Raw genomic sequence first — 12,508 nt, 5'->3', positions numbered from 1 at the left:
TACAGACGGAGACACCAAATACGAATTTAAAATATATATGTGATAAAGCTTCACGTATTTTTGATGTATGTGTGTTGCACTTGAGTTTTAAAATTAAATTTATATTCAACATAATTGTATTAGGTTCACAGCACGACGGTTTTTAAAATTATTCAAACCTACAAAAAATATCAAACTGTAAAAAAACCAAAAACACAAGGGCGTTGTAAAATGAACTACAAAACGGATAATAATTTATATTTTATTAAAGAAGAGTTAGGAAGACAAATACAAAAATTGCATGAAAAGAAACAGTATTTTAATCTTAATGATTTACTTAATTTTGCAAGAAATGAATGTGATTTTACTAATGGTAGACCAAAATTACATAAAATTATAAAATCTATGGGATATAGATATAAAAAGATTAGCAATAGAAAAGTGTTAATTGAACAACCACATATAGTTTCAAAAAGAATTACATTTTTAATGACATACTTGCAATACCTAGAATCCGGAGAGTATACTTTTGTTTTTCTTGACGAAACTTGGATTTACGAAAATGGCACCCAAGTTTATCAATGGGTAAATGAAAATGAAAGATTCGGTATTCCGCAAAGAGCAGAAGGCGAAGGAAAAAGATTTACAATCTTGCACGCAGGCACTTCGTCAGGGTTTTTGCCAAATTGCGATCTCTTGCTCAGTGACAACACGGAGCACAGAGATTATCATAAAAATATGACGTCAATTATTTTTATGGAATGGGTGAAAAATCAATTACTTCCAGCATTAAATAATTTGGGTGCGAAGTGTGCGGTAGTAATGGATAATGCTCCATATCACTCAAAACAAATTGAGAAAGCTCCAAGTTTCTGCACAAAAAAAAATGATATGAAAAAATGGTTAACTGAACATAATATACAGTTTGAACCAACCTTAAATAAAAAATCGTTATGGGAAATAATCCGTTATTACAAGCTTCAAATTGAAAAATCCTTTGAAATTGACAAATTAACAAGAGACCATGGCCATACTGTTCTTCGCCTTCCTCCATACAATTGCCAATATAATCCCATTGAACTATGTTGGGCGTTCTTAAAAACTTATTACAATAAACATGTTCAGTCCAGCTCGGAGAAAAAGATCTGTCGTGTCAAGGAGACTTGGCAAAAAGCTCTTGGTCATTACACTCCGGAGATGTGGGCAAATAGTGTTCGCCACTGTGAAGAACTAATTAAAAAAGATTGGATAACATTAATGGGAAATTCATTAATAACTGATTTACCTCCTGTCATCATCCAACTAGCGGAAGACTCAGATTCTTCCAGTAATTCTGATTTTTAAACAATATTCAAATTTTAATTATAGCACTTAATTATGTTATCTTAATATATTGCTCACGAGTTTTAATTTCAAAACGTAGATATTAGCCAAGTGACGAGAGATTAGTGGCTTCGTCTTTAAAGTGACAATCAGTGACAACTTCGTTTAGAATATACACAACCTTACTTATTATTTAGTGGAAAATATTATAAAGCGTGGTCATAGAACATGGTATCTAGGGTGGTACAGACCGTTTTTTTATAAAAATTTGGCAATGACAATTGATTTAAATAAAAAACAGATTATAGTTACAAATATATTGTAGAAATATATATTTTCTTACTCATAATTGTAAATATTATAAATCAAGTTTCTTTTTAAAATACAATAATCTGAGAATGAATTAGTATCTCCAACATGAAGACAAACCGATACACTTCGCATTCACCTCGTCAATACCACTCCAATTGCCTTTGATAGTGGAAAATTTATGGAGAACACCTGCTTCAGAGACGTGTCTGTATTATATTTCCCGATCATGAGTAACGAAGGTGTTTGAACGCTAATAATCGATAATCAATTCATCAGAAGCCTTTGTTTGGGAAACGACAAAGTTGGAATGTTTTAGTCGAAACGTTATACCATTTTTTTCATGATGGTATAAGATGGCGAATAGCTCTAGCTCCCATTGTGCACTTAATATTGTGGATGATACAGGATTATATTTAAAGATTAAAATTTTTTTTAACCAACTCAAATATTTGTTAAACAGCTAATATCCAACTTCGGTTTGTCAAAGAAAAAACGTCATTATCAAACTAGGTGTACATTGAACGAGACAATCAGAGAAACTGCCCAACATCACAATTTGTTAGATGTGAATCACATAGAAATTTTATAAAATGGTTAAAATCCACAACTTACTTTATTGGAATTCAAACTCATAAAATATTGTAATAATTTGATTTTACACTTGAAATATATTTCTATTAATCCGGTCCTGATTCGTTACAGAATCTAAACTAAAACCAAAGTTAATTTAAAATTGAAAATTCTAAAAATAGAAACTTTTTGATTTGTTACACGAAAACTATTATTGAAACTCAACGTTAATCCTGTAACGGATGTTATAAAACGCGTCGGTTCGAGAAAATGGATTTGTTATTGAACATCGATTGAAGTGGTTGCTTCTATAATAAACCATTACACACACACTTACATATTCACAAACACACAGTCGCAAATCTGAAGCAAATCCAGAGAAGGATGAAAACCATTATGAAACTACAAAGAACTACTCCATCATTTCTTTTTGCATATCAAACAGTCATACCATATAGCTCGTCGAAAGTTTTCGTTTTCCGTGAACTTTGTTGCGGTTAAAGTATGTGGTTACTTTGTATCCGACTATATCATACAATGAAGTTTCGCTGCGGTAGGAAATTTTCATATATACATTTTAATTATAGACACGACCACCAGAACGTGGTATACACGTGGAACACGTCGGCATTGAAACGGAACCTTCCCTTTGTACTAAACGTAAACCTAGGCTGCGTTTATCTCACCGTCCGAGCATATCTTTTGACGTTATTCATTAAAACTGGCGAAGGTGTGTTGTTGACAGTTCACTATGTACTAAAAAGGAAGGTATTTAATAGGTTTTGAGTTCTTTATTAATATTGGACATAAGATCGAAAATGTTTGTTTCATAATATAGGTAAATCTTTAATGCAACCAATATCCATAGTAACTTCGATAGGTTGTCCATTTCTGAGAAGTTCCAACGTTATTTTTCGGTTTCCATCTATTTTCGAATAAATATCACCAGCTGTTTGGACTGTAACTCCATCAACTCGAGTTATAATGTCTCCAGCTAATAAACCACTCCTATTTTCGATTAAAATTTATCAAAAATATAAAAAAATTGAAAAATAAACTTACTTGTAGGCAAGTGAATTATCGACAACTTTATAAATTAGAACACCTTGAATCTCACATTTTTTACCCTCAAATTTTTGCATTTCAAAGACATCGTCTAAAATTGAAGCCGTTATGGGTAAAGTGGTCATCCCAAGATTTTTTTTCAAATCGATCGGTTTAGCTCCACCATTTTTACTTAATGGGTGTTTGCCGTTATCCAAAAATTTCCTTGCATATGCTGCAAAAATATATTAATTAAAACGTTTCGGTATTATTTAATAAAAAGTAAGTTGTTATAACCAATTGGAATTGCGAAAGAAATCCCAGCTGTTATCCTTAAATTATTAATGCCGATGACGTCCCCATCTAAATTCACAAGGGGCCCACCAGAATTTCCAAAAGTAATCGAAGCATCTGTTTGTATGTATTGCATCGAGTGATTTCTTAATCCCAATTCACTAGCCGCTCTGTTTACTGAACTTATCTAGTGAGAAATTATAAATGATTAAGGTAAATTAGTTTCTTATTATTTAGTTCATATCATAACAGTAACCATCATGTTTAATGATTCATATAAATTGTGCTATACCATTTAGTACTAGATTGCAACTGAATTTTTCTGAACAATTTATATTTTAGTACAGGAAAATGAGAGTGGAATGAGAAGGAAATCCAACTCATTAATTGATGCATTCTTTTTAACAAAAAATACTGCAACAATTAATCGAGGTGAAATTTAATGTTGAAATAGGATTTCAGTATTTTGAATTTAGTCAGAAAGCCAATTTGAAAACTGAACTGGTTATTTGAACTACTCAGTACTTTATAACTGAATTCTACTTGAATCAAAATACTAGTCATATTAGGATTATTCATAGACATTTTTTTAACTGATTGAATACTCGTTTATGGTGCAAGTCTACAAAGTCCACAAATATGTGTTATAAAACTATGGCCTAGAAAGGCAGATATTAATTTGCTGGAGAAGAGATTTGCCTATTAGAGCCTCTTTCCTAATGTTGTTGCTTTTTGTCATAACTGCCTCTACTACGTTTCTTCAATATTTTATCCAATGGCAATATGTCGTCAGGAAGTTATCATAGAACAGCAAATTCTTTAGAATATTCTATATTTCGGCTCAAAACGTTCTCCGACGTCATCCGATTATTAATCTCCACTGCTCTCTGTCCCTCCACAGGTTTTGCTCCACCTCTCCCATTTCTTTATATTCTCCTTCATCTTCCTCTCTGGTTTTGCTCTCTTTCTATGAGCATGGTTTATACTTAGGATCTGTTTGGGAAGTTGATTCTCTTCCCTCCTGTGGGCATGGCTAAATCATCTCAGTTGTTTCGTTCTTATATTATCTACGATGGTGAGTTTAGCATCCATGATTTCCCGGATTCTTACATTCCTTATCTTTTCTCATTTCCATCCACCTGCATATGGCATGAATATGGACTATTGGTTTTGTGGCTTTAAGATTTTTTCCCTTTTTTGTTTCCATGGCCACACTTCGCTTCCATATGACCACACAAAGAGTGTTGTATGTTCTTTGCTTATTTAGTTTTGATATTTTTTGATCCCATATTATTTTGTCCATTATCTTTACTGTCTTCCTTCCTAAACTGTTTCTTTCTTTAATTGGTGTGTCTAGGGTCCGTCATTCGTAATTGTCATTCAAAGATATTAGTATAATGTTCATTATTTGATATATTTGTCGTTTTCTAAGAGAAGCTGCCTGTTCTGTCCTCCTATACACATATACTCCTTTTTTTCCTCTATCAACTTTCTACTCATATATTCCTAAATATCATCCATACACTCGGCAAGATCTGCCACCGTTGTAATCTTTCATTACGACCGAAGTTGACGAATCCTAAATTACTGCCAAATATAATAACCGAATACACTAAAGTTCCATGATGTAAGTTCTTTAAATATTGTGTTTTTAGTAAAAGGAAAGACTAATTCTAAATTTATAACCAAAAGAATGCGCTTATTCTTTCGTTCAATTTTTACCTATAAAACTAACCACCATTTATACTAACTCTAAAATTTTGAAAACTACTTTTTCTCACATTACATTTAGCTAAATAAGCTGAAAGAGATTTCTTTCAGAATTATCTGTAACATAATCAATGACATTGATTTCAAATAGTATGTACTTAAACCATATGTTTCATTGAGATCGATAATTTCTCTTGTTTGTAAGGTCGATTATGGAGGTTACGTGCTTCCCACTATAATGCTTACCAGTGGTTCTATTCTAGAAGCAACAAAAGCCTCGGATTACGAACTTCGATTTACTGTTAAATCATAGTCCTCGGAAACAACGGACAAACTATTGAAACAGCTGCCATAAATTTCACTAACATAACTACTAGGTTATGACACTAGGTGACATTAGTCTTTCATTCTCTATAGAATAATAAATATATAGAACAACGGTGGCCAAACTGCGGCTCTTTGAAGGATTATTTGTGGCTCTCGATAAATGTACCCGAGTACCTTTTTTTTTTAGTATATTTGATATAATTTCTGTAAAAAAATGTTTTATAATACCTTTTTTGCATACCGTTTTAATATATACGTATTTAATTGCGGGTCGCAAAAAATTTCAAATTGAAAAATGGTCGGACTATCAAAGAGCTTGGCCACTCCTGATATAGAATATATCCCGAAAATGTATAAGTGTTAATCTCGCTACCTCTTCAGTATACATATGGTTTTGTTTCTCTTTGTTGTCTGTTTAGATTACTATTAAAGTAAGTCTCTAGTTCAATTCTTCACGATTATGCTTTTTATATAAATGTTATAATTTTCTATAGAAACGTAGAAAAAAAGAGAAGCGTCAATTTTACAATAATACAGAAGCTTGAGTTAACCAAACAATTAGAAAACGTCTGCTAACCGATTATGTGAGAAGCAGAGTGCGTAAATAATAATTAATAGGATATCTAAACTTTCTGAATATGTAGTATTCTGTTAATGAACGTTGATGTAAATTTGGTTCCATACCACATCGCAAGTATAAGAAGCATTTACGAGAACCTGCCTGCATATACTAAACGATCATATGGACAGCGCGTAATTACCACAGCAAGGGAGCTCGGTTTACAACTTTAATGTTCTCTGAGTGGTATTATAAGCATTTTGTATCAGATGTATGAAAATGCTAAGAGGACCTATAAAAGACAAACTCTAAAATTAACATAATGAAATAAAAACGATTCTCCTATCAGATGACCCACGCTAGTAAGCTTGTGAGTACCGATGGCAAAATTCGTGTCATGTATTTTGCAAACACTACTTCACTCCTGTGCTTATATATCTTCCTTTTATAACACAATTAATGGATAAACTTTGCAGAAAAAAACTCCAATAATAATTTTTATATCACCATAGAAAAATACAGTAAATACTTTCGTGGAATTAAGTCAGAAATACAGTGCTTTATCGAAGATTAAACAAATTTTTTAAACAAATTGACTCAAATTCCTACAGTCTCACAAGATATTTGTTATTACATACATTATGGGGATTTGTTTACAATCATACATGGAACTTATCTTGCAACTAGTCAAGGTGGTAAAACTGGTATACTGAAAGAGGTTAATCACAAACACAAAATATAACTGTGGAATTTATGTTGTAGTATTTGTTCTTTTATAAAAGAAACAGCATGCTCGAAAAACGAAGTGTAGTGAAACCAAGTTTACATAGTGAAATAAGCTCCAGATGCCAAATTGACCTAATGCATATGCAGTCCAACGATGATGAAACTTTTAAATTTATTATGTCATATCAAGACCATCTCACGAAATGTGTAATTCTACGTCCATATATTATATTCTGATAATGGGAGGGAATTTGAAAATTGTACCATAATTGTTCTATGTGGAGTAATATCAAAATTGTTCAAGGCAAATGTCGTATCAACCAAGATACTTCAAACATGATCACAAGTTGGATAAAAACCAAAAAGAACAGTCGTTGGTCTGAATCTTCGATATTTATTCAAGAAAGGAAAAGAGAAAATGGGCTTAGCTAGTTCAAAACTATCATGCAATAGATACAGTGATGCACCAGAAAATGACGTCTACAGTTCACAGTGCAAATAGCCATTAATAGCTAATAAGATTGTATTTTCTGTATATCCTCAGCTTTATCCAAAATCAGTAACTTTTACGTTTATGTCCACTTCCAAAAAAAAAGCTCTGAAGTTATACAGCATCTCCACCTTCCACCACATACCTTGTTTGAAGCCAAAGATTGGAAGCAGTTTAGATATAAATGAAGGCGTTTTAATAATCGAAAGTAACACTGAAATGTGTGAGGATGATATTAGCTGATTTACAAATTAGATATGAGAGACAAGAATCTCGTCAAGCTTTAAATCAGCAACAATTTGTAATCAGCAAAACCGTTAAAATTTAAGTTTCTGATGTTCACCACTCTACAATAGACGCAAGAACGTTATTAGCTATTTTTACATCATTTTCGTGTATCTTCACATTACTTTAACGTTTTAGCGGAATTCAAAACAGATTTTGTATCGAGCATTTCCACTTTCGTATTGGCCAAGGATTAAACTTTCGAATGAAATATTGTTCATCGAAATCGGTTAAGTCGTTCTCTTGTTATGATCAAAATGCATGTAATTTCCTGTAAAACCCTATCTAATTGGAAATTGGAAAAAATTGGGGGCTAACTTCGTATTGGTATTGTTATGTAATAAAAATAAAGTATTTTATTCATTCATTTATTACCCTTTCGGGATAATTTTAATAAAAGTTTTGTATATAAACTACTTTCTATATAATGGAAAATCCCAAAACCTCAATTTCCTCCTTTTAACCCGTAAAACCAAGTTCGAGTAAAGTTTTAAAAACGTTGATCGAGAATGCACCTTTATCGATTTTGACAATGAGATTTATAAACAAGTTTCTCGCACACCCTAAATTGGTCTCTCATTTCACAAATTTTGAGCAAACAATTATTGATGACCTTTCATCAAGCAATATATTGATATAATATTATCTATCCCAGAAATCGATTTTATCTTTTCTGGTCGTTTTATAAATTTCAAATCGCTTCCTAGGTTGAAACATTAAATCAACAGTTTTAACGATAATGTACCGCACTCTCTGCATTTGTTATTGATGTTTACTTATCAAAACTAATAAAGTGCCTAACTTAGTAATATTAATTAACATTGTAACAATACCAAATAAGAAGTAATAAACACGAAATATCGATGTATGTATCTGTCAGCATAATGTTTACCTTGACGTTCATGTGGGCATCATTTTATGTTTCAACATCCTTTAAAACATGCTTTTCGGTTTTTCTCCAATTGTTTTAAAATTGTAAACTACACACATTTTTTGTTCTTAAATTTTAATTGTAATCATCAATAAAAGATGCGATCATTGGAACAAAAAAAAATAACCTCTCTTAAGTACAGTGAAATTCCCCTAACTCAAACTTCTATATCTCGAATTATCCTCTAAGTCGAATAATTTTCATAAGCTCAAGCATTTGACTAGATTTCAAATGTGTTTTTATCTCTCTAGGTCGAATTTCACTAACTCAAATTTCTCTGTAACTCGAACTGAAGTATTATGGAATTTCTTGAACTTTTACTTCTATAAGTCGAATTTACCAAAGAATAAAATATTCGAATCCGTTCTGTAAGTAATTTTAACTAATCAAACCACATAGACTCAGACTTAGAAACTACAGACTCTTGAACCAAAACAAACCTAATGTGCTTATTGTTTCAGAATCAGATGAGGATGATGATAATCATAAAATTGAAATACTTATCGCTGTGCCTACATTTAATGAAGCTTATTCCTCTCTTAGAAAGCTTGAAACCTTTGTTATCAAGAGAGAATGTTCCAGATAATATTCATAATTCTCTACATTTAATACAAAATTTTTTCGACAAAGAGCGGTTGTCCACTTTAAGCCAAAAGAAAATTACGGATTACTTTAAAAAACTTGATTAATTTTCTACTTACAATTGTATTAAGGTTTCTGTTTTAAATATACGTATTAAAAAAGTACATTTCTAATTTAGAGCTGAAATTCTATACCTTTTCAAGCACAAATTGGCACTAATCAGAATCAAAATGACATTAGTCAAAATCAAATTGGCAATGTCAATTTCAAATTGGCATTAGTCAAAATCAAATTGACAATAATCAAAATTAAAATGGCATTAGTCAATATCAAATTGGCAATAAACAATATCATATTGGCATTAATCAACAAATTTAGCACTAATCAAAAGCAAATCGGCATTAAACAAAATCAAAATGATATTAGTCCATATCATATTGGCACTTATGAATTTTAAATTGACATGGAAATAAAATTATATATCAGCATTAAATAAAATGAAATGGGCAAAAACATTTTATTGACTTACAAACACAGTAGATAACAATTATATTACTTAAGAAAGTAGGTAACGTTGTTTTAAATAACACTCTTAAAAATTTATATCTTGCATATTCAATGCAGAAGGGATAAATCGTTGGATGTGGGCAATAAACATAGCGCAATTGGCAACAGTAATCTTGTCCATATTATTATGAACGGTGTTCTCTAATTTCTGCGTTCGATATTCTGTTTGAGTCAGATGATCCCGGTCAGCACCAGCCAAGATGTTATTTAGCTGTACAGCCATATCTGCTTTTACTCCTGCTTTTAATGCAGACCACGCTTGTTCAAGAGGATTAAACATAGGGCTGTACGGACTTAGTCGTAAAAGTGTGTGGTGTTCAAATTCGTTTTCTGCAAAAACCTCTTCAATAGTAGAGTGGCATGGAGCATTATCAATAACTAATGCAACTCCAGTATGGTAAAGGCCTTGCGCTCTTCTTAGGCATTGCCTCACAAATTCATTTGCTTCCGGCTTCTTGAAAGAGCCCCGACGTAGTTCGGAATGAATTAGCCCCATGTTTCCAATGCATCCTATTAGGTGAATATTCGACCCTCTGCAACCTGCAGACACTGTTGTGCAGCGAGTCCCTTTTTTTGAACGACCCTGAGTCCGCGATATGAACAAATTAAAATTTGTCTTGTCCATGTATATGATAGGTATATTTTGTGCTTGAAGATCCAATAAATTTTCTACATAAATACTCCTGCTTGTTTTCATTTGAATACTATTCGCGTTCTCTGGTTCTCTACGAGCAGTCTTCAAAGTAAACATCAATCCATTGAGATGCTGTCGAATGCATTCGTTGGAGACATTGAGTGCAAAATCTTCACGGATTTTTTCACTCAGTCCTTTAAGAGTAATTTTAGGATTTTCTTCGACTGAACGTTTCATGAATTGACGGTGCTCATCAGTTATTTTAGCTCTACGTTTACCTCCTCGCTGCTTTCCGGTTATTCTTGGTTGTTAACCCATCGATACGCGGTTCTTTTTGGCACCTGTAGTACGTTTGCAAGATTACGCCAGTCACCATTGGCATTATACAAAGCGGAAATCTGTGTCCTCAGATTTGCAGCAGCATTTTTCTTAAAATAAGGCATCTCGTGTGAATATAATAGTTGAAATCTCGCAATAAATTACCATAAACTTGACAATAACCGATAAGTTAACAATTGTTTGACACCGATTTATACATTTATTTTTCATGCCATCTTGATATTGTTTGGTGCCAATATGATATGGACTAATGTCATTTTGATTTTGCTTAATGCCAATTTGCTTTTGATTAGTGCTAAGTTTGTTGATTAATGCCAATATGATATTGTTTATTGAAAATTTGATATTGACTAATGCCATTTTAATTTTGATTATTGTCAATTTGATTTTGACTAATGCCAATTTGAAATTGACATTGCCAATTTGATTTTGACTAATGTCATTTTGATTCTGATTAGTGCTAATTTGAGCTTGAAAAGGTATAGTAATTCGAGTTAGGGGAATTTCACTGTAATAGCAACCTCTTATTTAATTCTATTCATGGAAGTTAATTTAATATTAACTTTACTTTCTAAGTTACAAAACATACACCAATTGGTTCAATGACAAATTGATTCCAGAATAGTGATTGATTTAGTGGGAAATCTATTTTAATAACCTAATTGGTTCTATGGTAGATTACCATTTCAGTTATATATGTTATATCAACATACTCTTTAAATTATTCTAGTTAAAATATAGTCTAAAAGGTTACTGAGATAATATAAATCGGGTATAATATGACTCGGCTATAATAATACAGAAACTAGGTAACTCTCGAAGGTTCTCTTCGTAAGAACCTTCATAAGGTCTCTTTAATTAGTTCGAGGAGTTGTAAAGAATCAAAGAACAAAGGAGGTAAATGTTACGTAATAATTACGGCGAACGTCCAACGAACAATATTACTCTAATTTATCTTTTTTGTAACTACTTAATAATTATTTTCTTACAATTCCTGCTGTAACACTGTGACTTAACGATAATGGACTGCCTAAAGCGACAACCCATTCGCCAACGGTAAGATCGTCGGGTTTGGCAAATTGTAACGTTGGTAAAGGTTCGGGACTATTAATTTTGATTAAAGCCAAATCAATGTTCATATCGGCATCTTCAACAGTCGCTTGAAAAACTGATCCGTTGTGCATTTTCACGGTGATTAACGACTTTGGTTTGTTAATCACTACGTGAGCGTTGGTCAAAATCCATCCGTCCGATCTGATTACAAATCCGGAACCGTTCGAAATTATTAAAGAATCGTTCGTTTCCGGATCAATCCGTTTCGGATCTTGGATTTCGATGTAAACAACTCCAGGTGCGCATTTCTTAACAACATGACCTAAAAGGATATGTTTTAATATTTGATTTTAAATAAAAAAGAATTTTACCTATAAAGTTGAATTGATTTCTGAGTGAACTATTACCCAAAGCTTCGACTTTTTTAATAGCCAAGAAATTATCGGGATCGTCTAAAATTTTTTTAGCTATAACTCCAGCTAAAAATGCGCTTGATGTATAAGCGGCAACTTTTAGGGATTCCGTAAGCGATGGTTTCAATTTTTGCAGCGGATTTAATCTGCATCTGTACGTTTGAAGACGTTTGGAAATTTGTTTGAAACCATTTCGAAAAGGATTTATCATATTCCGGATTAATGGCTCATTTTTAATTAGTAAAATGTAATTTTTTTCTTATTCTATTTCACAAGATACTGGAATTTTTTTTAAAGAATTTTTTTTTGGCCGAAGCCTAAATTTATTTTTAAATGACGTTGACAAACATTTTATTTTGATTATTCTTCA

The 12,508-nt window shown here is 32.1% G+C and overlaps 1 protein-coding gene across 1 annotated transcript; it reads right to left on the bottom strand.

Annotated features, from left to right (window-relative positions):
• Positions 1-2,955: 2,955 nt before the first annotated feature.
• LOC111417190 (serine protease HTRA2, mitochondrial-like) lies at positions 2,956-12,473 on the bottom strand. Its single transcript, XM_023049407.2, has 5 exons — positions 12,097-12,473; positions 11,662-12,047; positions 3,526-3,709; positions 3,247-3,463; positions 2,956-3,192 (listed from the first exon to the last, which is right to left on the bottom strand). The coding sequence occupies exons 1-5, from the start codon at positions 12,347-12,349 to the stop codon at positions 3,012-3,014; spliced, it is 1,221 nt and encodes a 406-aa protein (XP_022905175.1). The 5' UTR covers positions 12,350-12,473; the 3' UTR covers positions 2,956-3,011.
• Positions 12,474-12,508: the final 35 nt, after the last annotated feature.

This window comes from Onthophagus taurus, chromosome 1, assembly GCF_036711975.1.
Source record: "Onthophagus taurus isolate NC chromosome 1, IU_Otau_3.0, whole genome shotgun sequence".
In the NCBI taxonomy this organism is placed as follows: Eukaryota; Metazoa; Arthropoda; class Insecta; order Coleoptera; family Scarabaeidae; genus Onthophagus; species Onthophagus taurus.
This window is presented reverse-complemented; position numbering and strand designations above follow the sequence as displayed.

Excerpts from the sequence above, each read along its gene's own strand:
- LOC111417190 (XM_023049407.2), bottom strand. The coding sequence starts at position 12,349 with ATGATAAATCCTTTTCGAAATGGTTTCAAACAAATTTCCAAACGTCTT. Across the intron at positions 12,048-12,096 it reads AAATCAATTCAACTTTATAG|GTCATGTTGTTAAGAAATGC; the intron begins GTAAAATTCTTT and ends ATATCCTTTTAG. Across the intron at positions 3,464-3,525 it reads TTCTTTCGCAATTCCAATTG|CATATGCAAGGAAATTTTTG; the intron begins GTTATAACAACT and ends ATATTTTTGCAG.